A 27,652-nucleotide genomic window follows, 5' to 3' on the forward strand; every position below is an offset into this window, starting at 1 on the left:
CACAATCCTTAAAGTGTATTATGCCATTAGGAAGTCTTTGGAGTCATCATAAAGCTTTCCAGCACAAGGTAAATTTCAAGGCAACTTATCAAGGACTAAATTTTCTTGAACCACCAAGCTAGTAATATGTGAAGATAAAAGGAAATGTCAAGGTTAGCTATTATTTTCCATATAAGAGAATCTAAAAAATATTGGAGACAAATAAGGATGTGAACATGAGTGGATATTGGATGATAATAGAGATGGCTCACAAAAGGTACTGAGACTAGTTAGCATTAAGTAGCAAATAATGTATTTCCATTCATTAGTCAACAGTTTCTTCATGTATATAATTGTATCAAGGTAGCATTTCTAAAAACGTAACCAGTCCATTCATTTTTCAAGTCATTCACAAAAAAATTTCAGTTCTGAATATCTAAAGTTATAGCTGATAGCATTTTGATTATTTACCCCTAAGAATATCTCCCATTCTCAGCCAAGGCTCTTAAATGCATGGTTTCTTGATAATATATCACTAAAATAGAACTGATGTTGAAAAAAATACTATGTAACTACCAGCTTAACCAATTCGTATCAATTAGCTCACACAGAACTAAACCATATTATTTAGCTGGGACAGAAGCTAGCTAGATCGTTTTCCTTTTAAATAATCTAACCAATCCTATATAAGAGCAGTTATTCAGAAAAATCACACCTACGTAAGATTTGCACTCACACTCATTTATAAATATATACTGAGACTTGGGCCTGAATTTGGTACTTCTAGTCCACACTTGGATACCCTACCTTTTCCAAACTGGACACGTCGTTCTATGAATGTGACCATCAACGAGAACTTAAAAGTAAAGAAAAGGAGCTTTAATTCAGATGGAAGTATTTTGTATTCATTTTAAGAAAAGACATCATGCTTTCAAAGGAATGGAAAAAATAAAATCATGTGATAATATAAAGTACTGCAATCTTAGTAACCCAAACATACAGCTATCTCCATTACAAAATTAAGCAGCCATATCTAATACACTATAAACCATTTGATTAAAAAGGCTTATAACCAATGCTTTAACAATGAAACGCTGGTGAAAATAGTTTTAAAATATATAGCCTTGTAAAATGATTATATTTTTTTAACATTAAAACCTTGTTTCAGAAGTTCCCCGCTTTAGGTTGTTACTCAAAAACTCATCATGTTCAAAACTCAAATTATTGTGAGATCTTGAAATCATAAGAAGCTTCTCCTTATTGGTAAAGTCTTTTTTGATTGCAGCCTGGGGCACAAGCAACCTCTCCATGGGGTCCTCTTTGTTCTCTAGTTTCATATATCCTTTGCTATTGCTTCGATCCAACCGAGGCCAACTTGGATGTTTCCGCTGTTCTGCCTGAACAGTTAGGGTGGAGTGACCTCGGTCTAAGTCTAGGGATTTGGAATGTGACGAGAGTAAGTGCAAGGATGTGTTAGACCCAAACTGTCTTCTGGCAGCCCCAGGAGACAAGAGCTGTCCAGCCCCAGGTCCAAGGGCCACAGAAGACTTGTACTGACTCGACAGTGACTCCCCCATGGAATGATTCCGGGGAAGCACCATGCTGACGGGCTGGAAGGACGCACCGGTGTTGGGCAAAGGGACCACAAGGGAATCCATGGACAAATTCCTTGACCGACTTTTGAGGTTCTCAGAATCCTCGGTGATGTTATCTATACTGGGCTCATCAATGACACAGTTGTTAAGTTTGATCACAGGCAGTGTAAAAGCGCTGATGGATGATGACACAATTGACTTGGTTTCACATTTCTTAGGGCCGCTGCTCTTATCTTCAGCTGTCTTGGAAGGAGGTGGGTAGAGGCCAAAGATAGAGACAGAGCTGTCAGAGAGCAAAGGCGGCATAAGATGCCCAAAACTCTTACTTTCATTTAGCACAAGCTCATCCTCCTCAACAGAGCTGTCCACCCGAAAACTGCTCCTAAAGCCCGAGAAAGAGGCAATGGTATTTGCTGCCAGTCTGGAGGCACAGGAGCTCCCATTTTGTTTTACTTCTGTTTCTCCCATCAAACCAGTGTAGACGCCATTCATTTGCTTTTGCTCCTTGATTCTCAGCGTGTGGATATCTATGACAGTGGAGTAGATGTCCCGCATGTGTATGATTTTGGTTTCTTTGTCACGGTTCTCATGAAGAATGGCATTAGCACAAATGAATATGAAAATGCCAATTCCCATTGTGAAAGGGCCCAGCATTTTCATTTTATCAGAATGTAAATGCTGCTCAAAGAAGCGAACCACCACACCACCTTGGTTCCGAATGACCTGAGTTTCGTTTGTTGACAATGTTGTCTCAGCATCCATAAAATGTTTTTGGGGCCAATATCCAAGGACTGCCATTGCGATTCCTACAATAGAGATAAGCACTCCTAAAATGAGGAAAAATCCAGATGGGGAATAAAGCCGAATTTTCCCTCGAACAACCACAACATCAGCGCGAGGCCGACGCCTGACTGGTTTCTTCTCTTCAGCAGCAGGAGATGGGCTGAGGTTGACATGGTGCTGGGATCTGGCCGAGTCTTGCCTTTTCAAGGCAGCCAGGCCAGTTATCACTCCACCCGTCGCTATCATAGCTTGGGCTTTTATTCTGAAAAAAAGGGGAAAAGATGGTCACCTAAGTATGTTCTGGGATATGCTCATCAATTCAACCATTAGTTATTTGTTTTCGTTGGGGCAAAAAAATATCTTTTTAATTAACATAGTTTAGGTAGAAGTTTTCTTTATTGACTAATGTAAAATTCTGGAGATTTCATTTTTGGCTGAATTAGTGTTTCTGTCATTAATGAAATGTTAGGTCAAGGTATATTTTACTTAAATAATTTTAACACTCATAAAATAGTCCTCTGGTCATAAGGCGTGCTCTCTCTCTCTCTCTCTCTCTCTCTCTCTCTCTCGCGCGCGCGCGCGCACACACACACACTCACTATTCTCTTTATCTGTATTATTTTAAAGAAAAGGAAAAATCCAGAGTACTTAATAGGCCCCAAATAAATAAACTCTAGACTTCCAAAAAGAATACGTTCCAGCAGCTCACAGCTCTAAGACCAGTCTTGTGAAAGTCACCAGTGAGCTCTTAACTACCACATTTCATTTCTCCCTCTCGAGTCTCATCTTCCTTCCTTCTCCAGTTCCATGGATATTACTGACCCCTCCTCTCTTCAAACTCTTGTCCAGTCTTTTATGATCCTAAGTTTCCTGGCTCTTCCCTGACCTCATTATTTCAATTATGGCTCATCTTCCCTCACCTAAAAGTAGACCACCTTCGCCCCAGGGCCCTGACCTTGGCTATCTTCTCTTCATACTCTCCCTTGGCATTCATATCCGCTCCTACAGCTTCCACCACTTCCTTTATGCTAATGAGCCCCAAGTCTATATTTCAAATCATAGCCTGAGTTTCAATTTCACATTTCCAGCTCTCCATTGGGGAACATATATACATGAATGCACTGCTAACAAAGCTGAACTCACCTTTCTACCTGCACAGCTTGACTTTGGTAATAGTGTCAGTTCTCACGTTGGAGTCTTCATAGTCATCTTAACTCCTCCTTTTCTTCTTCTCCTCTTCCAATCAGGTTCTGAGTCCTAGAAATTTTCACTTCACAGTGTCTCTCAAGTCTATCCCTCCATTCCAACTTACTCTTTCCAGCCTAGAGCAGCTCTTATTATTATTAGTCTTACTGGACCTCCCAACTGGTCCTCCAAACTCCAACTTCCCTTCCTCCACAATCAAGCCTACACGCTGAGGGCAGATTAACTACCCTAAAACACAGCTGTGAAGTTGCTTAAAGTGTAGAATAATTGATAAAATATCCCCCACTACTTACCAAAGTTTAATCTGGCATTTCAAACCCATGGGATTTAGCTTTATCTCTAATTGCTCCCTTTCATTTATATAAAATTAAAACCCAACAATATTCTCTGTACTCTGTATTATACTGTTTCTGAGACTTTGTTAATATTTCATCCATCCGGACCTCCCACTTCCCTCCCCCAATTTCCCATCATAACATCTGGCTAGTCATCAAAGCTCGTATTTTACTTCCCTGTATAAAACCTTCTCTCACTCAGCAAATCCCACATGAGTTCATTCCTCAGAGCATTTTAGCAAGTTTTCTATGGCACTTGAAATATTATACTGTCTTAGTTCTTCCATGTCTTATGGTCAAACATCAAGTTTAATTCATATTTGTATTACCAGAAACATTCAATATAGTACCTTGCACATAGCCAGTGTTCAAGAAATATTTGCTAAAATGTTTAATAATGGAGTAATTCTTCTGCTGAGATACGCTGACTGACCATCATATTACTACACTACATTTCTAGTTAAAAACATCAACAAAATTAATACCAAAACAAATGGCAACATTTTGTGAGTTGGTAAAATATTTGTCATTATTTGAAATGAATAGTTCTCAAGCTGCCAAATCTGGCTGGTAGGAAACAGGCTATTTTAAGACCCACAACATCTCTGGCAAATTTCTGAGAGGGTTTCTTCACGGCCTCAAATCTTGTCTTGCAAAATCAAGCTCTCCTTTTGAATTTCTATTTATGATTTCTGAATTGTGTTTAAGTAACAAGGTTATGGATGGTATCTACAGTTTCAGCCAGCTGAACAAGCTGGTGAGTAAACCCAGCCTTCATTGGAGTTATAATTAGGATTAAAACAGTTTAATGCTGGAAGAACAAACTATATTGTAACCCATAGCTCTAGTGTATGAAATTTATCAAAGTATACATACTACAGTTTAGAACTTCCCCCAAATCTTGGCTAAAACAAAACTTAGTGTCAGCCTACATCTTCTTAAATGAAAACAGTTTCAAATGTCTGAATAAAATGCCTAGATTAGATAGCAGCCATCTAACTCAGTTATTCCCATATGGCAGGATAAGGATTTAGTCTGAAATCCTGCTGAACTGAATAAAAACACGGGCAAAAGGATTTCATGTGGTTTAAAAAAACCACTGTGAATTACCCTTCTATACAGATTCTTAGTCCTCCCCCACTTGTTAAAACATTTTCTGCAGGCAGTGCCATTTTCTATTCCTGAGGCTGAGAGAGGAAAGGGGGCTGGAGGAGGGAAAAAAAACGTTTTGAGAAAGATAGATGGGGACAGGAAGGTGAAAAAGAGTGATGAGGGACTGGGCTCCTTTGTGAGGACGCAAAGCAGGTTAGACCAGACACGAATAAAAAGCAAGAGTGTGAAAATTTATTTAAAAATGAAAGAAAAAAAGACTCTGGAGGAGTTCAGAAATAAAGAGTAGGATGGAGGGAAATGAAAGGCTCTCACAGCTTCTTCAGCCAGTACACCCGGGCCAGATCCAGGCAGGGGCGCCCAGACGCCCAAGAATGAGCAAACTCAGGCTGGGAGCCATTGTCCTCCTTTAGTAATTCCACTGGAAGCAATTCAGCACTAAGTGAGCCTCTGTTGCGACTCGGACCCAGCCCTGAGGGGAAAGCAAAGATGTGCAAACTCAGTCCCTGCTCTCAAGAACTTGGAACCTAATGAAGGAGTTAGTATATCCACCTAAAACAGAATGAGATGACCTCTAGAATGAAAATTTCAATTAGGGGGATCTTTACAACAGGCTTCATGCAGGTGATAGCATTCTAACATTTATCACAGTAAAAAAGTCAAGTGAAGAGCATTTCAGGTAAAGTCAAGAGAAAGAAAGGCTGGAGAACAGAGTTCGGGCCTGCCTTTAGCACATTGCTCAGCACTGAGGGAGGAAAGCATGTAAACCTAGAGAGGAAAGGAGGGCCAAGTCTTGGAAATTAGGAGGTGTCATTCCTGAATACTTGCATTTTACACTTATATGCGATGGAGTTGGAGTAAGACTCAAATATTGCTACTGTTGTCTTAGGAAAATTAATCTCAACTTGTAGATAAAAGCAGTAATGCAGGACTGATATTGGGAAATAGCATGAGGACACCAAAGGCAGCTTTGCAATAAGATGCCGAGTGAAATTATACGACCTAAGGGGAGTGAAGGTACAGGCCTTTGCAACTTCAAACGGCAACGTCAACTTGGTCCAAAATGTTCAGTATGCGTAAAAACAGCCTAAATCTACTTTTTCATGTATGCTGCAAAACCGTATCCTATACATGCATCACTGGTTTTTGGTTTTTTGGTGAGGGGCGGGCTTAGGGACCCGGTTCACTACAGTCTCCTATTGTAACAAATCACAGCATTCTTCTAAGTTTTAATAACAATAGTAGTAATGATTGCTAACCCACAAACACACACTGCTGATGACCAGGCACTAAATGCTTTAGGTAAAACAGCATATTTATTCTCACAACAGTTCTGGAAATTGATGTGGTCATTATGATCTCTGTTTTACAGATGAGAGAACAGGCTGAGAGAGTTTAGGTAACTTGCCTAAGGTCACACAGCTCAGGGTGACTCCAGAGCCTGTGCTCTTACAGACTTTGAGATGAGGACGGGATGGCTCTGAAGTCGCTTTCCCTGAGGTTTTCTTTCTCTGTCAGTTTTTCTTACTTTGATTCCTGTTTCCATCAGACCACCAGACCCTAATTAATGCTCTTTGCCTTTAAAACTGTGACAATGGATGAACCCACTGCCATTTCTGGTCACATTGACCACATGGGAGAAGCCACGGGGAGCAGATGAGGCTGAAAGCGTGTCCTTGGGAGAGCAGCGGGCCTCTCACCCCTGTCTATGTCCCCTTCAGCACGTGAAGGTGCAGACACAGAACAGACCACCCCCACCTCCACACTTCTCTTTGATCTCTACCATCCCTGATGGGGCCAGGTCGGGACTTATTTCCTAAAAGATCCAAATGAAGAATTTTACCACATTGAATTTCATTTCGTTAACTTGGGCACCTAGTTTTTGCTTATCAGTCTCTGGATCTAAAGCTTCATCCAAACTTTTGGAACTTGAAGAAAGCCCTGGGGTATTCTATTAGAGATCTCCTCCTGATTTAATTTGTGTAGCTATTCATGCATGCAATTAGTAAAGGCTGATGTCTGGCAGTGTAGTGGTTACAGGGCTCAAAACATGTTTCCTGGAATGAACAATGTAACGATCAGCAACTGCCTTTTTGAGGCGGCCTTTCAACCAGTTATAAATTAAACTTTACTAGAGGGCCAGCCACACTCAGTTTCCAAATTCTCCAAAAAGATACATGACTTTATCAAATGCCAAATTAAAAGACAGATATGCATATATTCTGTTGACAACCAAAAATGAAAAAAAAAATTAGTTTGGGTTAGCTATTGACTACATATTGATCATCCCATTTTCTATTCCCAGTGTTCATAAATCAGCCACAGCTATCAAACTACCAGCTTAAAATTTCACACCTTCTTAACTGTGCAAACCAGGGGCCTGTTGGGCTACTTCCAAGCCCTTGTCTTACCCATTCATTGCAGATCTCAGAAATCATCAGTAGGAATTCAGTCTCATTTGTTACCTTTATCACTGCAGATGTAGACTCCTGTACTCAGGCAAGCGCTCTGTTACTGTCTGCTCATCCACCTTCGGCTCATCCTCCCACTGGACCATAGTTATCCTACCTCTTTCAGCCAAAAACTCTCCCTCCTTGTCTGAGATTTCTGCTAAGTGAGCCTCTATTGTGACTCAGGGACCCAGCCCTGAGGGGAAAGCAAAGATGTGCAAACACAGTCACTGCTTTAACCTAATGAAGGAGTTAGCATATCCACCGCAAACAGAATGAGATGTCCTCATTGAGTTGAACATGAAAATTTCAATTAGGGGGACCTTTACAACAGGCTTCATGCAGGTGACAGCATTCTAACAGTTATCACAGTAAATGTGATAGTGTGTGAACACTACACCAGCCCATCTAATCGTCAGGCTTATCCTCTCCTATGTGTGCTATGATAATGATTTTAAAAGCCTTAGTGGTGTCGTCCTCTACCCTTTTTACAAGCTTAAGCACAGTCTGGACTTTGCTTTTCTAGCACTCATCCATCCAGTATTTAGTATTCACAGCCCCACGGAAGTTGATTCCTGTACACTTAGGTGCCCTCCTGCCCACACACCAAACATTGTTACATCAGACTTCGTTCCGGATGCATTCACACAGTTATATCTGAGATGATGAGACGTAAATAGGATTGCAGAGTTGAGAGACTTTAAAAGTCTTTGAATCAGACATCCTTATAGGTAACTAATGATGAGGAATGTTGTCTAAGATCCAGCAATGAACTAGCAGAAAGAAAAGGACTCGAAATCAAGTTTTCAGACTCCCAGTCCAGTGTTCATTTTTGGTGAAATATTCCTCTTCCTACTGTTTTTCATGCTACCCCAATGCCTCGCAGTGTGCCTGGAGGATAACAAATGCTCAGCAAGTTTATCTGTTGACTGAACTGGCTTAAATATCACTGAAATGTGCTAGACACTAGGGACACAAAGTTAAAAGAAGCCAGTTCTTGATTTCAAGGACTCTGGAGTCTAGTGGGTAAGCAGGTGAAGTACACATTTAAAATGAAATGAACTGATTGCTGTGATGGAGTTATGGGGACTTTGGAAAATGCTTTTCAACTCTCTCTGGAGGAATCAGGAGAGGTTTCCCAGAAGTGGCAGCTGTTCATGGAGGCATATCAGTAGGAGTTGGCCATGCAGACAGATTCTAACTCATGTTTGTCCCTGATCGTTTAACAAGGGTCCTTGCTCTTGTTTCCTCTTCTCAGTTGAAGTGTGCAAATTATTTTAAATATATTTGATACTGTCTTATATGTTTGAATTTTTATTCTTAAGGTTTAAAAAGTCACTAGAATGTGAGGCTATCTGCCAAAAGGAAGTAAAAATTAATCTATGCCTTCAAGACAAAACAAAAATATTACATAAAAACCCATGTGGTATCCACAAATGTGACAGATGGAAGTATTTTCTGTTCAAGCTAGAACAGTTTTAGGACTTTCTTCCCAGTAGAGACATTTAAAATTTTTAGAATAGGATTTCTAACCTATATCTTTATCAAAGTTGAACGAGAAAATGCCTATGGGTGACGGTTCAATCATATTAAAGTTTTTAAAAAGTAAGAACAGAATAGAAATGATTTTTTTAATGTGAAACATGGTGGTTTTGCGTATGGACATTGGAATCAGAGAGACGGGGTCACCTCCTTGCTTCATCACTTGACAGCTGAGCAACCTTGGCCAAGTTGTTTTAAACTCCTCTTATTTGTTTCTCCATCTGTAAGATGGCAAAACCATCTTTAATACACAGTATCTAGTACACTGGAGGCAGAAGACCTGAGGGGTCTAGAGTCCCTGCACACCACTTACTCGCTACTGTTAAGAACAAAATTCAGTGGATTAATTGGAAGATCTAATTAGCTTTATTAAGTGATTCATGGCTAGGGCAGCATCCCACCTAACAACTAGAAGGGAACTCTGAGGGGTTCTACAGTATGGAAGGTTTTTATAGGAAGAAGTGTGGGGCGAGAGAGCTATTAGCAAAAGAAAGGATTGTTTTTAGGTAAGGATATCTTTTGAGGGGAAGGGAAAGTCAAGGGTTTCATCATGCAGACCGCCTCTTTTTCTTAGGGAGGAGATGGAGAGGGCCCTCATATGACAGATTGCCTTATTGGTGGTGACCAGAAAATTCCAGACTGGTTGATTAAGATTACATTTCTGGTGAAGGTCAAAACTGAACTTAGGTCATGGGCTTTTGCACAAGTGACTCCGTTTGGGGCCTGTGGTTTTCTCTTTAACGGTATGTTTGAACAACTGACTCAAGCTCTTGGAGCCTCAGTTTCCTCATCTGTAAACAAGTGCCTGTAGAGTTGTTGTAAAGCAAAGGAAATAATGAATGCAAATCACAGTTCAGTGTCTGGGAACTAACATCTACATTAGTGATGTCAGCTATGTCTGATTTTAAGGACTTTTTAAGGATGAAATGAAGTAATATAGTATATAAAGTGTTCACTACAGTGTTGATTATAATATGTTCTCAATAAACAATAGCTATTATTATCAACTCTTTGTTGCTCAGTATTATTAACTCTTTCATTGATCAGCTAAGCAAACCAAAATATATATTTTAATATATTAAGTTAAATAATAATATGGAAATGAAATTATGACTGCAAGTTTGTACTGGGATTTAGAGTCAAAAACTATCTGAGTAGAGTCTGTATTTTAGTGGCAGAGCACTAATTGGTAGTTGCAAAGAAAACGTGAGTTTATCTAAGAGACTGGTAGGAAATATATAAAGAATAAAGCATCTCTTTTTAATTCATTCTATTTCTTCAGATTTGGAGACTTATGACAAAAAAATAATAGCAATAATAAAAACAAGGTAGAAAAACAAACCAGTGCAGCTGATGTTTTTACTTATCTTAATGCTGTCAGTGAATCAAATGCCCGAGTAATCTGATTGATTCAGCAAGCACCGTTCTATTTCCACTGGGACACTTGGGTGTAAAGGAGACTGAAAACAAAGAGGGATTTGGGGTTTGGGGATAGGGGAACTAGAGAAGATGCCATAAGGGTGATATAAAGTGAAAATGTGCAAAATGTTAATTTTATGAGCAGAAGTTTAAGCCATGGTTTTTATGCACATTCTGAAGGCCTTGGCTGGGCTACCTTGGATTGAAGGGTTTCTTATTATTTAGTACTGTTTTACATTCACACAAATGCTGGAACTAAAGGAAAATACAGAATTTTTTTATAATTAGCAGGGTTATAGTCAAGTCATTAAATAGAAACTGTGCTTTATGGTCAAGTACATCCTAAGCATGCAGAAAATGCCAGGAGTAGAGAACGCACTTGGAAATCTATACTGTATGCCTTCCAAACCTCCCAGCCTTATAAACTATAAAATATGGTCCTGAACCAATTATGAGCTGTGTAACAGTGACATGTAACAACTGCTCTCCAAGAACTAAAACCATGGAGTCCACAGAACACAGAAATCTTCGGGAGACCAAATAACAGATCCATAATGAGCTGTTAGAAAAAACCCTGCTAAGACCCAGTAGGAGACATATTCTGCAGGAACAGAAGAAATTAGAAGCCTATATCCCCTCAAAATAGAAATATGCTTCCCACTCTATACCTCAATTTTTCAAATCTAGACAAGCTCTTACAATGACTGTAACACCCTGATCACTGCATTTCCTGGCAGGAAGTCGATTTGAAATTAGTGTAAAGAAGCTACCCCTAAAGAAGTCACATATTTACTGAAATGAGGAAATTAGCTGAGATATTCCTGGATAAAGAGCTAAAGCATTTAAAATCACAAACTGGACTTTTTATAGAGATCTCTCCTCTGCAGGAGAACATATACGGGAACTTCACTTAGAGGTGTGGTGACTATGTTTGTGGAGACAACATTGGAAAGTGAGACTCTAACAGGTATTAATATTCTAACCAGTGATTTTAAATGGAAAATCCAAACACACTGCTGACATCCTATTGGACAAGGGGAAAAGATGGAGGGCAATATTAAGTTTCAATTGCAGTTGCTCCACTTTCTATCAAATATATAAGCTATCAGTTTTGCATGTTACACATCCTTGCCAACACTGTCAAGGATGCAAAAGATCTTACTTTCTTCTCTACTGCAAATGAGGAACCACCTCTCACCAGAGCAAAAACACCATCTAAATTAGCAATGAGCTGGGTCATCTTTTAATCCACAGTAACATACTGTACATCCAATTTCTTATAAAGTTTTCCAACTGATGGTAGCTCCTGAATATAATGGGAGTAGCTACTATTTCACCACTGAAGAAGCATCAATCAATGCCTTTATTTAGAGGTTTTACCTACCATTTCAGGAGACAAAATTAATTGAATCAGAGCTGCTGCTGGAAAGGAAGACAGCGGAAGTGAAAGAAGGGAGCAGAAGGGCAAAGGTCAAAAAAGAAGGAAGAGGGAAAGGTGGGGGATAAAGCAGAGGAAGAGAAGAAACTTGTACTGGGGGAGAAAATTATGGATTATTATAAACATGAACTATCTGAAATGATGCAAAACTCCTATATACTTTCTTAAAGATCCTTACTGCTTTCCAGCTCTTCCTTTTAAAAACATTTATATAAGGACAGAAATTGTCTCCTGGGATTGCTGGATTGATTACTGAATCATCTACCAAATCCTGACTCTAAATATGTTAACTGAAAGGGAAAAATTGAGAAGAATGATAAACTGCATAAGATACCAGAAATACAAAACAGCCTGGAAAGAATGCTTAGCAGTAAAAATGATTTCAAGGAGGGTCTAACCTACAACAACAGAGGATAAATCCCTGTCTCCAAAACACCATACATGCCTGTTACCTCTTTCTACTAGGGGACAGTATTTTGGGATCATGGCTGAGATATTTTTAGCTTCAAATACCTCTTATAATTTATAATGGTTTGCTTCACTGGTCATTTCCTGTGAGAGAGAACTATCCAAGAGAAAACTGGACCACAGATGTTCATAGTCAATTCATAGAAGAAAAATACAAATGTCCAGTTAACAAATGAAGAGTAACTCAATACTAAGCAAAGAAATGTAAGCTAAAGCAATTTCAAAAGTAATGAAATAACTTCACTTACTAAAGGACAACAATGAAAAAAAGAGGGATTGATTATGCTCATTACTGATAAAGTGCAAGGAAATAAATTCTAATAAGCTATCAATGAGGAAAAATTGTTACTTTTTTAGGTTAATTGGGGAATGACTTTTGAAAGTTTAAATGCCTATCTCCTCTGCCCTGATTTCACTTCTATGAATACAGCCTTTAGATTTGTAGACATGTACATAAAAGTATGCATTCAGCGCTACAGTAATGGCAGCAATTTAAATGCTCATCAATAGACGGCTGAATCAATTATGCTGCATCTAAATAATGGAATATTATATAGATATTTAAAAGGCTTAATATATGCCAATCAGAAGAATGGTCACATCGTATTTTTGAGATTTGAGAACAGAAATGAAGAGTAAGATCCTGTTTATGTCAAACAAACAGAATATTTATTTGGATATGTACTGAGTGGCGTGGACTACACCATCACTGTAAACGGTGCTGATGATTAAAGAGTGAGACTGCCGGTGAAAGGGAACAGAACACTCACTTTATCACTGTACTGTTCACCTTTTTGCAAGGAGCATGCACGGCTTTTATTTCATTTCCACTTTGTAACTCTAATTAAATACAGAGGGGAAAAAATGCTGAAGTTTGGAAAATTAAGAGTAAAAGGCAGACCAACCTGATACACATTTGGGTAATTAGGTGGGCTTGCTCATTTAGAAACAGGTGTCATGTAGCCTTTGAGACAAAAATGCAAAACTAGTGAGAACAGAAAGTGGCTAAAATCACTAACTAGACTAAATCAGAAATTTGGGAAAGACAGACTAACTTATGATCCATCACACTCCCGAAGCACAGAAAACAATTCTGCCTATCTGGGCAACACCTGCATTTACTGGGTCCAAGGTAACATACAGGATGACTTAGGAATTGGTATCTGCCTTTAAGAAATGTATACCTAGAATATGCTCAAGGATATTGCTATGCATTGTAAAACAAATCCTTGATCAGGATTGATAAACTTCGTCTGTGCTGGGTCACCCTGACTTATTACTCACACAGCTCCCTTCTGGCCTGCGGAGAGAGGATGGCTTTGTTTCCCCCAAGTTCAGTCCTCACTGATGACCTTCAGTTTCCTTACAACTTGGATTCACTTAGGAAAGTGGGCTTCTTTCTAAGAATATCCTGCAATTTCAGAATTATTATTCTCATAAAGCATGCTGCCAGAGACTGGACAGGTATCTTCAGCCTCATTAGGAGAGGGAAGCTGGGCTGCGGCTCCCGAAAGGGTTCTTGCACTTAACTTGATGCACATTCATCTCAAGGATGAAGCAGCAACACTGAATTTTATTTGATTTGCGTGCTCTGAAATTAAATCTCTGTTCTGCCTCCTCCATTTACCCTGTTTGATTCTTTGTGTGCAGCACAGCCGTGTGTCTACAGAGACCCAAGCGTCATCCCAGTGAGTGTGGGTCTGCTGGGCAGGGCCTTATGGCAGGAGCCGGTAGGGTCGTGGGAAGAAGACAGGCCTTGGTCCCCTGCACTCAAGAGTTACCCATGCGTGCCTTTCCCCTGCTGAATCTGAACCTAAAGGAAGTATATTTACATTGAACTTTCTTCAAGGCAGTAACATCCTTGGGGCTTATTTAAGACACGTTTATGCCAAGGTTGAGCCGTCCTATAGATTCATGTGACTTCAATCTGAGTTTTAAAATGCCTTCAATCTTGATTTTTTTCCATCAAAATCACATACTAGTAGGGTTATAATGATAAGTTTTGATATTTGTGTGTTTCTTTAAACAAACATTTAGCATTTGTTTACATTTTTGATGCTCAATGATACCAGACCCACAGAAAAACATAACTTACTATAATATTTTTTTGGATTTGCTATAGTTACATGCTGAACCACAGGTTTTATTTGTAGCCTTTGGAGATTAATCAGGTATTTGTTGGATTATTCACATATTGGCTCATTAAATCCTCACAACTCTGAAAAGCAGTTACCAACATCCCGCTTTACTAATGAGCTACGAGTCCAAAAAAACATGCAGTTTGTATGTAAGTAACTGTTTTACAGGTCTTGCAACTCAAGTTCTGTAGCCATTTTATATTACTTCTGAAGAACTCCTTTCTTCAAAGAAGGGAGGAGGGAAGGCAGAGAGGCAGAGGGGGATTTTAAGCAGAGAAAGCAGAGAGATGGAGCACAAGTACCGTACAAATGGCCTACTGGTTGGGGGTTTAGATCTAAGAAGCATAATTTTCTATCTTTAAAATGAAAATATGCAGAAAACTGAAGTAATTGCACACCTTGTTCAGGCTTCAATATTCTTTGCTTTAAATCATATATTTATAGGGTATCTGGATTATTTTTATATTACTTTTTAAATGCTGAAGAGGACTCTTCTTTCTTCCTAAATCTCCATAAGATAATGAAATCAAGTAATTAAGTAAATCAAATAACATTCCTAATTCTTCCATAAGCATGTTGATAATTGATTTAAATTTCTAGTTCACTTTGAAAAGCAGACAATCTGTCTCATCTCTATTTAGCTCTGCTTGGGCTGCTTTTAATCCGGATCATCACTTATAATAATTTCAACCTCTGTGCTGCTTTATCTGAGGAATCCAGGCCTGTGATGTTTAACAGTTATTTTTGTATTCAACCAATATTTGTTGAATACTATGTGCCAGAGTTCCAAGGTGAATCCAACATCCTCTGTGCTCTTATCAGGCTGAAGGCCTAGAAGCAGGGAGACAAGCCAGTACCAAGAAGCATTCTAGGCACAGTGACAGCTGTATTCATGGGAAGAGAAAGTCAAAAGGAGACAGTGATCTTAGGGGGTAGGGGTCGGGACAGGGGTAGGGAGAGGGGTTAGGGATAACTGTAGGAATGAGCAGGACAGGTTTCATAAAGAAGGTGATCCTAGATCTGGCTTCAGAGGGAGGAGGGAAGGCAGAGAGGCAGAGGGGGATCTCAAGCAGAGAAAGCAGAGAGATGGAGCACAAGTACTGTACAAATAGACTAGCGTGGATTCAGACTGGTAGGGGGTTTAGACCTAAGAAGCATAATTTTCTATCAGCAATCCCCAAGCAGAAGACTCTATTCAGTGGTAAAATCTTTAAGACTTACTTGATTGAGGCACCATTCACCACCATAACTCCCCCATCCAGCCCTCCCTGTTCGACCTGTGATCTCGGATTGTAATTCCTTCTCATAAAGTACTTGAGGGCTATGGACTGCTTGAAAGGTCATTTTAGGATTTGTTCAGGTTTAAATGGTATAAAGTTGACTAAACTAAGGTCTACAGCCTTACTGAGATCAAAGTAAATATTAGTTAAATGGTGACTTGTTAATAATGATGAATTCCAGAAAGAAAGAAGTTTTATCCTGAATCTTTTCCAAGGTACTGCCAAGAAATTTGAATTATTCATCTGGGGACTTTGGAGGAAAGTATAAAAGTTGAGAAGGAAGAATGAAAAATTAGAAATGAGAAAGGAACTAGTGTTTACTGCATTCTGATATTTTTTAGGAACTTAATATATATTATGTTTAATTTTCAGTAAAATTCTGTAAGGGAGAAAAAACTGTACTATTTCATTGAGATACAAAGAGGGTAAGTAATTTGCTCAATGCCACAGAGCCAGGAAATAGAAGAGCAAGATTTGAAATCCAGATCTGTTTAACTTAAAGAACATGTGATTTTTCATTCAGTCGTACTGCACATTAACAGAAATAGGATTAGGGGCAAGAGGCATAATTGGAGATGTTGAGATAAAACAAGGAGACGACGAGAAAGAAGAGTTTATGATTATGAATTTAGAATGCAGTGAGGGAAAATGTATTTAAAGAAAGAATAAAGTGTATTATTTAAAGAAAGAAAGCATATGCATCCCTGAATTGCATAGCAAAGTGTCATGCCCTCAGTAACTTCCAGTTGTCGGTGATGACAAAATCAGTTCAACTTCTAATATCTGTAAGAACCCAATTCTATAAAAATTATCAAATCTGTATGTGAGAAATAAGTTCCACAAAAAAAAAACCCCAAACCCCCAAATCATATCACCCAATGCATAGATAAAAAAATAAAGATCAAACATTTCCAAAAGCAGGTCACAGTGGCAACACTCTTAATCTATTTACCCTGTTTCCCCCAAAATAAGACCTAGCCGGACCATCAGCAATACTGCATGTTTTGGAGCAAAAATTAATATAAGACTTGGTATTATATTACAAATTATATAAGACCCATTATTATATTTATTATCTTATAATTTATATTTCTCATATTATATTATATATTATATTTATTACATTACATTACATTATATTAAAGACCTGGTCTTATAGTAAAATAAGACTGGGTCTTATATTAATTTTTGCTCCAAAAGACGCATTAAAGCTGTTGGTCCGGCTAGGTCTTATTTTTGGGGAAACACAGTAGTTTCTTATTTCTTACTACTCTGAGGTATAATTTTTGGTATTTTATCTATTTATTGCTACAGATTTGACCGTCTCCAAAAAAGTAAGAGAAGGATATTAAAAGAATGATTCCTATCACCCTAAACTATTTAATAATATTTTAAAATCCAATCAGTTTGAAGATTACATTTTCCCTCCTATCCTAAAGTATCATACGAGAAGTATAAACTAAGGAAATAGGAAAAGTTTCTTTTGTTTGCTATCGATGTTTTTATAAGTTTTCTCTCTCTTTCCCTAGGGTAATTTGGCAACATGTATTTTTTTTGTTGTTTCAGTTATATTAACGCAAAATGGTTTGACCCATTAATGATGATATATTTAAATAAACGAATACTATGTAGTCATTTAAAAATATAGAAAATCATTTAATGACAACAAAATTTTCGATAAATATGTTAATTGAATATAAAATACACAATACGGTAAGAAATGTCATTTATTTGAAAAATATTTTACACACATGCACACGTACACACACACACAAAACTGGAGAACAAATACCAAAATGTACACACAGCTGCGCAGTCTTCTGCTGACTGAACTACATAAATGGCCCTTTTGTAACTAGAGGCACACTGAGAAAAGACATACATAGAGAAAAAATCCAGATAAGCCATTTGGAAAAGAGCTCACTCTATGGTTTAACTAAATATAATTTCTTTGCTCATCTATTAATAAGTATCCCAAATAGAAGATTGCTTAAAGCCGGGACTTTCATTTTTTTTAGATTCATGTGTCTTTATTTTCAAGTCAAATTACTTTGTTGTTACATCAAGATCAATTTAAAAACTACAACTCAATCTATAGCTTGAATAAGGGAGCTAAATGATAAAATTCCTTGTGAAAAATTGCAGACATATTAATTTTATCTCCCACCAATATCCATATAGCTGAAATAACTCCTTTTTAATGACTTCAAAAAAGCCAACTGTCTAACTAACTGGATACTAGGAGTATAATAAAACCACTCATAAATTTCTTAAATAGTTGGTTAAGAGGTCCAAATGTCTTTGCTACAAGGAAAGACCAAATACAGCCCTCATCGGTGCGGGGCAGGCAACTCCCTCAGCTTTCTATCTCTATAAGGTCTTCTAGGATGAGACAGTTCCAGTGCGTAGGAATTCATAATCCGTAACAGTCAAAACATTTGGGCAGACACATAAAAGGAAACAAGAGTATTATGATATCATACAGAGAGAAATAGAATCATTCCAACAGTTCTAAAGCACCATGAAAAACTAAATAAAACCAGTACCTGAAAAGAAATAGCACCAAAGTCTTAGGGCGTGGGGAGGAAGGAGCACAGGGAAAGTTCAGACATGTAGTGCCACCCGAAATACGGCAACACTGGTATAACCTGTGGGCTTGTCAGAAATGCAGATTCACGGGCCCACTGCCAACTCCTGAATCAGAACCCTGGGGATGAGCCCAGCAGTCATTTTAAGAAACCCTCCAGGTGATTCTGATGCCGCGGAAGTCTGAGGGCCACTGAAATGGAGGAATTTCCTCAAGAGACCCAGCCTGGACTCAGATGAAATGGGGGTTGGGAGGGGGAATGCTGACTGTGTGTTCTAAAACAGGATTCATCTTTGAGGGGTGGAAGGAGGAGGGGAAGGAAATGCTATTATTAGAGAAATAAGGTTCTAGAGGCAACAGTGCTGTAAGATCAGGGAGACTCTTCCTTGCTTCCCCAGTGGTCATGGCCTGGCCATGAAGGATGAAAGAAATGAGTAGGAAGGAAAAGACATTTAGCATAGGATTTCAGGGCTTCCTGCGCTGAGAAAATTTCTCCTGTGCTCTATGCCTGACATTCGTTTAAATGGGGCAGCATCTTTGCTGTACCTTCATTCTGTTCTTCATTCATAGTGAAGACCCACTAAGTTCCAGATGCTGCTGGGCATTGGGTACCCAAGACTAAAGGATGCCAGAACCTTCATTCTAGAGGAGCCCACAGGCCAGAAAAACACACTGAAGATGAAAGTGCCAACTGACGTAACACATTCCAAGCCCTTTATGGTAAAATGTAATCAATCAACCACCAATCAACAATGACCAATATTTCCTGTTTTGAAGGAAAGAGTGAAGAAATAAAGCCTGAGAAAGGTCTCCTACCAAGGTGAAGAAAAAGGACTCTAAAAACCAAGAGGACCTATTTTTGCCTAAATTGCTTTGACTCTGATTTGACCTGCTTCCTATGACCTGGAAGAATCCGTGATCCGTCAGCCAGGCTGTGTGTTTTGCAGCTGAACATAGGGCACAGGAACACGCAGAAATAGTGCTGGACACGCACAAATCATGAACATGGTTCCATAAAATAAAACAGAATTCCAGCCATCTTTGGTCTTCAGTAGTTTGTAAGTCACATATTTCCCGTGTGGATGGAGAAGAGTGACTGGCCACTGTTACGCCTAAGGCATCCAGCTCGTTATGCTGTCTGTGTAGGACACTGAGGCATTTCCGTCATGCGAGGTTAGGAAGCTATGAACCCCGACCTTTTTCTACATACAGGCTTTATTTCAGAAGTTTCGTTTTCCTACTGAACTTACATGCAACAAGTGGAAATAAGCTTCAAGTCATCGTTATTAATAAAGTTTGTAACCAATGTAAGTCATAACTATCCCTAATATTTACTTAGTTCTTGCAAGGTACCAAGCATTGTGCTCAGTGCTTTGTGTTCACTAAATCAATCCTGATGATCTAACACGGCCAGCTGTTAGCCCTTCGGGCTGTTCACCAACATTCCAGTTCTCCTTGCAGGCCACAGCCCATTGTTGGACTGCGTTTCCCCAACCCCATGAAGTTAGGCAAGAGAGGTGTTGCCTTGGCCAGTGAAATGTGAGTAACCAGACATGTGTCCCTTCCTGGCAAAAACCTTTAAGAGCCAGTGCGTGATTTGCTACGATCCTTTCCCCTTGCCACGAGGACTAACAATGTTCCAGATGGTAAAAAATAAATAAATAAATAAATAATAATCATCTCAGGTTCTCATATAAGGATAAAGTGGAAGAACTACTGGTCAACCTACAACAGACAGGAGTAAATGAGAAATACATCTTTGTTATTTTAAATCACTGAGATTTGGGGGCTGTTTGTTACTGCACATCACCTCTTCTGACTGACATAGGTAGGTACTATGCATATCATTATTTCAATGTTATATATAAAGAAACTAGCAGTGAGAGGCTAAAAAAAAAATAACTAAAACACAGAGGTGTGGTGTGACCAGTTAAATGTGTTTTTGTTTAACTCCTGATCCTTTGGCTTCAGGAGCCCAAGGAAATTCATGAGCTGATTCCTCAGATTCCCTCTTGTAACTCCAGGGCATACTTCGCCAAACTAACGCAATAATATCACGTAACTAGTAATTGCTCAGAGATTGCCCTCAGCTAAAGAGATTATGCATGTTGTCCACTGTGACTCAGCTGGTACATGACCAAAGGAAGGATCCAAACCTAGGTCTTTCTGGCACTACGGCTGTGATTTTATCACAATGTGACATCACTTTTACGGCTAAGTGTATCCAAAAAGACTGAAAATTTTCTGGTCCTTAATAGCTATAATCTTGAGGTCATAATGTAGATTATGGTTTCAGGTTTTTATTTATAAACTCAGAATAGGTACTTACTCTCACTTCCTCATAGGTTACTACCAGCTAAGTTGAGTTTAAAGGGTTTGCAAACTACACCAAAAATAAAATTAGAACTAGTAGATAGTAAAACTTCAGCTCTGGGACACTCCCTGGTTTATGAGTGGCTCTAAAACTTGGAAGTAATAACTTCGTATTCACCTCTTTTAGAAGAAAAGCTTCTATTTTCAATATTAGGGATGAAAATATTTCTAAAATATAATACTTCATTCCAAGCTCCTCAAACAGTATTAAACATAATTTAATTTTGTCTTGATGACTCAGAGTTTTGCTTTGTTTTGCTTTATGAATATTAACTATGACATGGTTTTGTGTGCTACTCTGAAAACCTTGTGAAAAAAGCCAAGGTCTTTGCTTAAAAAAGCTTCTGATAACAAATGGAAATGACTTTTTAAGAAGATAATCACGCCACAAGGCGAACGTGGTTAGTGCTGTCATACAAGTAAATTCCACAGGAGTTCGGAAGAGGGCAAGACACTCTGCTGTGTCGGCCGACACTACCACTGGGAAAGTGGGTTACGACACTTGCCTTGGCCTGTCCAGTTCTTGTTTGGGGCATCAGCCTTAGAAATGAGAGAGTCAAGTAAATAGATTTACTGATGCTATGTGCAAATTAAGAGCACGCAAAGTCGGAGTGCAGAGTTTGGGTATACATATGTTTTGGGCTCAATGACATCTATCGAACTTATTTTTTTTATTTTAAGGGTGTGTGCTAACTTCCTGGTTTTTGCTGCCTTCTTAATAAAGTCTGGAAATTTCCAGGCAGTGTAAAGTTATTATGTTGGATCAGCTTTTATGTGGTAGAGAGCTGTTTAGATAGGGTATAGCATGGGTACAAGCAAACAAATCTCTACCAGACTCTATATTCCATATACATTTTCATAAAGAATTCCTTCTACTTGTTCAGAACTTACCAATATATTAAAATTTCTTCACCTGAAAGATTCTTTCTATATGTATCCATACGCTGCCAAGTCAATTCCTCAGCAGACAAGACTGCTGATACTTTCAAGCAAACTTTTAAAAAGCATCACACATTTGTGCTCAAATTTTCATTATTTGTTTTTTTCTAATTCGAACTGTCATAATAATTCAACACCAAAAGTAAGTATTTGAGTGATACTCGTATCAGTCTTTCATTCTAGTCAGTCACTCATTTCATTTATTCCTTTTCATTCATCCAACAAGTGTTTACTGAGCATTCACTACTATCAAGCATTCTGCTGGAGACCAGGGATAAAATGATGAACAACTCAGAATACATCCTCACCTCCTTGGACCTAACTGTGGAGTGGGGAAGACAGACACTGACCAAAGAATTACAAATGTATGTATTAAGAAGGGGAAACGTAGGATGGTGTGAAAGCGAGTATCAAGGTGACCTACCTGAGTCTCAGACGTTTGAGAAGTGACTTTAAACTGAGATAATATAGAGAAGGGAGGGAAGACAGCATGTGACACGACTCTGAAATGGTAGGGTCCCTGGTCTAAAGAGATGAACCCGAAGCAGTGTGGCGTGGGCAAGGGTTTGAGTAGAAAGGTGGTAGGAACAAGATCACATGAGATTTCCCAGATCATATTAAGGGCTTTGAACTTTATGTTAGGAGACAGGATGAGTGTGTTTACGCAGAGACAGGACAAGAACAGATTCGTGTTATTGTAAGATTCCTGCTGTCATATGGAAAGGAGACAAAAATGGGACCTGGAAAGACCGTGAAGCAGCCCTATCACAGTCGAGTTCAGATGTGATGGTAGCTTGAACCAGGGTGGTAATATGGGGTGAGCACAGTGGACAGAACCGAGGAGGAAGTACAGAAGGCAGCATAAAGAGACCTTGAACTTAGAGTAGATGTGGAAGGTAAGGGAAAGGAATGTCAAGATGATGCCCAGTTGCTGTCTTGAGCAATTAACTGGAGGATGGTGCCATTTAGGGAAATAAGGAACAAATGAACAGTAGCTGTGTGAGGGAAAAGTTTAGTTTTGATTATGTCATTGGTTCTCATATTCCTAGAGACTTACTGTTAATCGATTATATGTACATACACACACACATAGAAATCCTATATTCAAAAGCTGAAAATTTATCCCACTGATGAAACAAGCTTGAGGCTGAATGACTATGAATCATAATAATATTTCGCTTAGTGAAACAGACTTTGAATCTTCACACTAGAGTCAAATACTAAATGATGAATGCAATTTTGGAACTAATTTCTGTTCTCTTACAGTATTATTTATTTTATAACTTGAAGGAGAATCTCAGTAGCAGTTTGTATGGAATAAATGTGAAACTTAATTTACTATTAAGTAAACAACAACCAAAAGAAGCCTGCTTCCAAAATAAAAGCCAATGTAATTATGACATTTAAAATATTAAAAGGGAAAAAAAAGCAACAGTGTCTAGAAAATAATTCAGTTTCTGAGACACTTTGAAACCTTGGAACAAAAGGCAATTCAAAGTATTATTATCACCTGATCACTGCACTGTACACCTGAAGCTGAAGCTGAATAATATTGTGTGTCAACTATAATTTAATATATACATAGGCACAGGATATGGAGCACAGCATAGGGAATAGAGTCAGTGGAATTGTAACAGCTATATACGATGCCAGGGGAGGGGGGTTATCACTTTGTGAGGGATGAAATGTCTAACTATTACATTGTTTTGTACACCTGAAACTAATAAAAAAAAAGTATTATTACCAAATTATTTCTAGTTTAATTTTCAAATGACTCATTTCAATAAAGATGAATTTTCATCAATGATGCTTATAAATACCACAATACTTTGTTACACGTACATAGCACAGTAACTTCTTTACACATCAGATTGCAGTTTTGTTTTCTGGGTTGTTTTTGTATATTTTTTTATATAAGGGTACAATTTCAGACAAGAATTGTCTTGTGGGTGTCAGGGAAGGAGGGGTCTAATGACATGTAAGTAAAGGAAGGCAGATCTCATGAACAGGGGAAGGGTGGGTAGATTTATCATAATTCAGTAAACTATGAATGTAAAGCTCAAAGGAACGCCAATATCCTTTCAAAATTTAAGGATCTATTCTGTTATGGAGACTTCGGTTGTCTTTTTTCTAACTACTGACATGCAGTTCTCTTTAAATTGTAAAGAGCTGATTTCTTCACCAAGGAATGATGCAGTTCATTAATAATGACGCTTGCAGTTGTCAAGTCAAGCCCACAGCATTGAGGAGAGCATACTAAACAATGCATCCCTTCAGGTTCCAAATTTCTCTCAGTCTCTATAGGGTGCAGGGGGAATTGCAGGTGGGAGAGGTTCCCTCACTCTCTTCTGCTCATCCTCCTGACTTGGCACCTAATCATGCACTCGGTAGGAGAAGAAAAACCTTCCCCTTTGGGCCAGACCTTTGTTCTTTCCATCCCCCATGGTCTTAACTTCCTGGCTCTCTTCCTCCTGCTTCCTCAGAGGCTACATTTGCAGAGTCCTTCCACTCCACTGAATTCTATTCTGGATGCAGTGGTAGGAATGGACTTTCCATTCTTGTGGACAGACTATCTTTATAAAACAATCAAATCTTTTATACTGCCTCAGATAACGAGTTAATATGGTTTTTCCTTTCCTTTGTATTTCATTTCCAAAGGTTGGCTTGGAAGTTCGCTATGTTCCTGATTCCAGAAAAACAGTATGTATGAGTAAGGAAAAGTATCCCTCCAACCACATATATGTGTTTGCTGGCTTGCTTGTTTACTATGTGTCTCCTCCATTAGATCATGAGCTCTAAGAGAACATTTTTGTTCACAAATTCCTGGCATAGGGCTTGATGCACAGCAGACTCTCAAGCAATATTTATTGACTGAAGGTAGAATCTCGGCCAAGAGATGCTCCACAAGTCACTATGCTCAGGAGGTTGGAAATTCAAGGGAGCTGCATGCACACATTTTTGTACACTGAACTGTGTTATGTATATATAAGGAATTATTACAGTATTTAATAAAAATTCATCATCTTTACTAAAATGAGTCATGTGAAAATTAAACTAGTAATAATATGGTAACAATACTTTGAATTCCCTTTTCTTCCATGGTTTCAAAGTATTTCATATACTGAATATTTTATAGACATTGTGGCTCCCCCCCCCCGTACATTTTAAATATTATAATTACATTGATTTTTTATTAAGGCTTTTATTTTGGAAGCAGTTTGAAGCAGAGTCTTGTTGTTTTCTCAGTAGTAAATTAAGTTTAACAACTATTTCATGCTAATTGCCATTAAGATTCTCCTTCAAGTACAAGATAAATAATATTGTATGAGAATAGAAATGAGTCCCCAAATCACACTCATCAGTAAGCATTAGGCTCTAGTGTAACGATTACAGGTTCTGTTTGGAATAGGGAAGCTAACAATATTCTAAACAGATGATGTTCAAAAGCTGTAAGGTAGCGAAACATTGCATATCTTCCCGGAACAGAAACAAGACCAAGTGCTTGGGGCACAGGGAGGGGTGGAGAGTACAGGATGGGCAGCTGGACATAAGAACTGTGGGATCAGTGAAGTGTGTTTACTCACGTTAGTGACGTGACTGGATGTGCAGACATCACTTCAGCAGCTGTGAGGATAATGAATCACAAACTAACAAGAATAAGGAGACCAGGTGAGAAATGTTAGTGGGCTGAGCTAGGGCTGAGACAGGAGGTGCTGAAAAGAACAGACCAGACCACAGAATGCACTGATCCATCCTACGTAAGGGATAAAGGAGAAGAACCAAGGACACGTCCGATCTCTGGCTAAGGGATGGTTGTGCCCTTCACCGGGATACGGAAAACTAGGAAGAAGATATGTTCTGGGCAGGGCGGCACTGAGAATCAAGAGTTCGGGTGTGAGGAAGCTCGGTTTGAGATGCATGTGAGGCACCCAACTGGAGCTGTTACACAGGTACTGGCTATAGGAACAGGAAGCCCAGGGGATGCCTACTTGACATAAGCATTTGGACATCTTACAAGCATCTCAATGACCAAGTTTTAGCACAATTGAGACAAAAGCACAATCCAAAGTAGAAGGCTTTGAAGGTAGTTCCAGGGCCAAGATCTGCGCTGCAAATATAAACACAGGGGTCATGGGTGTACATCCCATGTGTAGAACAGGAAGAACCTTAGACTTTTCATCTGATTTCAACGACCACAGATCTGATGGAATGTAAATGAGGAACTGATGGTACTTGATTCTGAAGTTTTCATCATGGGTTACTTTAGACACAAAATCCTCTGTGACTTACTCCTAAGTAATTAGCGCACATGTACATTTTAGAGTGGACATGCTATAAATATGTGTTCATTTTTCATTGAATACAGAATCAATTAAACATCAAAACTTTGCCTTATTAAAATATGTATCTTCACATTAAAAAGTAAATGTTAAAAAAATAAATTGACATGAGGAGACTTAAGGAATCATTTCTCTTCAATTATATGTTCCAGAATCTTGGTTAAAAAATATGACCACAGATCTTTTGAGTTTGGCAAATTATTAGATAACTTCTACTAAATCAACATTTTAAAATGGCATTGAATCCCATTCCCTTTCCTCAATTCATTCATTCCTAAAGCCATTGGTGGGTCTGAGCAACACAGAAACCCATACAGGAGTAGGGGAGCCATGGTGACGGAGAATGAGATGTTGGAGCCTGGCTAGCATGGGGAAGATGTTCACTCAGAGGGCTGGCAGCCCCAACTAGGGTGTCAAAACCTGAGTGGAGTAGAGAACGCATCCCCACAGGGTGGGGGTGCTCACGCACAGAATCTCAGAGCCCAAGCAAAGCAAGACGCATTTTCATGATTGGTTGTGGCCCGGCACAGGGTGTCAGAGCAAGGTGAGACAGAATGCCCATGGGCTGGGCAAGGCGGCCTGACGTGGGTGTTGACACCAACACCAGAATGGCATGAGGAAAGACAAAGGAATCGGGCACTGACAGTGAAGAGGGTGTCCCCTTGGGGGGGTTGGGGGCAGCAGTGATGAGAGATGGTTTCTCTACTGAGCAGATCTGTGAGCAGCAGCAACACCCTGGTAACAATGAGCACATCTGTCTTCCAGATCTTGATTTCTAAATACCATTCTCCACTAAAAGCACTTAGGGATTCTGGGAGAAATGGCTAATTCAGAGCTAGGGCAGGGACAGCATAAGATGATCTCAGAACAATGTGTGCCCCCCAAAAAAGGCAATGCTCAAAGAATAATGAGGGTGTCAAAAGGAAATAGAAGCCAGCTTGATGAGCTGCCACTGGCCAAATATGTGCCAACTGAGCATCAAAATAAATGATAGTAACAGATTATGACTCATTAAACCATGAGACAATAATATAAATTAACAATGTATATATTGAAAGTTTAAGAAGGAACAAGATATTTGCACAAATTCAAAGTATCCTCACAAAACAATTAAAAATGGAAAACAATGTGAAACTTTACAGTAGCAGACATCCCTTCAGTGATCAAAGTAAACATCATTATCATGAGATGAACTGAAATCATACACTAACTGACACAATAAGAATACAGCACCATTAGAATAAGCCACTGTGGTATAAAAATTATTTTAACCTAAGGGAATTTGAATTCCTGAAATCCCTTATTTGCCTAAAAATGGGGCCTCCCAAAAGAACTCAAAAAAATTCAATTGTCACAAATTCCACCCTGGGAATAACTCTTATCTTCTCTTTCAGAGAGGAAAGTTGGCACCACACTCAAACAGATACTGTCACAAAACTGTCATATCTGCCATCTCTTCTCCAAAGGGTCCATTTATCTTTCCAAAAAAATCTTTCGTTTTTCCACAAGTGCCCTTTTACCCCACTTCGCTTCTAAGAAGTCATTCGTTCTTGCAGAAGTGCCTCTCTGGCCCTCTCCATTCCCTTTTAAGATTGTATGTAAACCCCAAATCCTAGCTGCCTCTCTGAATCACATTTCTTTGTGAACTTCTGCTTAAACATAATTAAATC

The 27,652-nt window shown here is 38.9% G+C and overlaps 1 protein-coding gene across 2 annotated transcripts in view; it reads right to left on the bottom strand.

Moving 5' to 3' along the window:
- Nucleotides 1-343: 343 nt before the first annotated feature.
- The window catches only part of TMEM200A (transmembrane protein 200A), a 65,843-nt gene continuing 38,534 nt past the window's right edge, over nt 344-27,652 (bottom strand). For both annotated transcript variants that reach the window (XM_074333570.2, XM_019729416.3), the window contains one exon: nt 344-2,619. In XM_074333570.2, coding sequence (XP_074189671.2) covers nt 1,131-2,603 — 1,473 coding nt within the window. In that variant the 5' untranslated portion in view covers nt 2,604-2,619 and the 3' untranslated portion in view covers nt 344-1,130. The remainder of the gene's footprint in view (nt 2,620-27,652) is intronic.

This window comes from Rhinolophus sinicus, chromosome 2 (assembly GCF_057876585.1).
Source record: "Rhinolophus sinicus isolate RSI-liver-muscle chromosome 2, RSI-T2T, whole genome shotgun sequence".
NCBI lineage: Eukaryota > Metazoa > Chordata > Mammalia > Chiroptera > Rhinolophidae > Rhinolophus > Rhinolophus sinicus.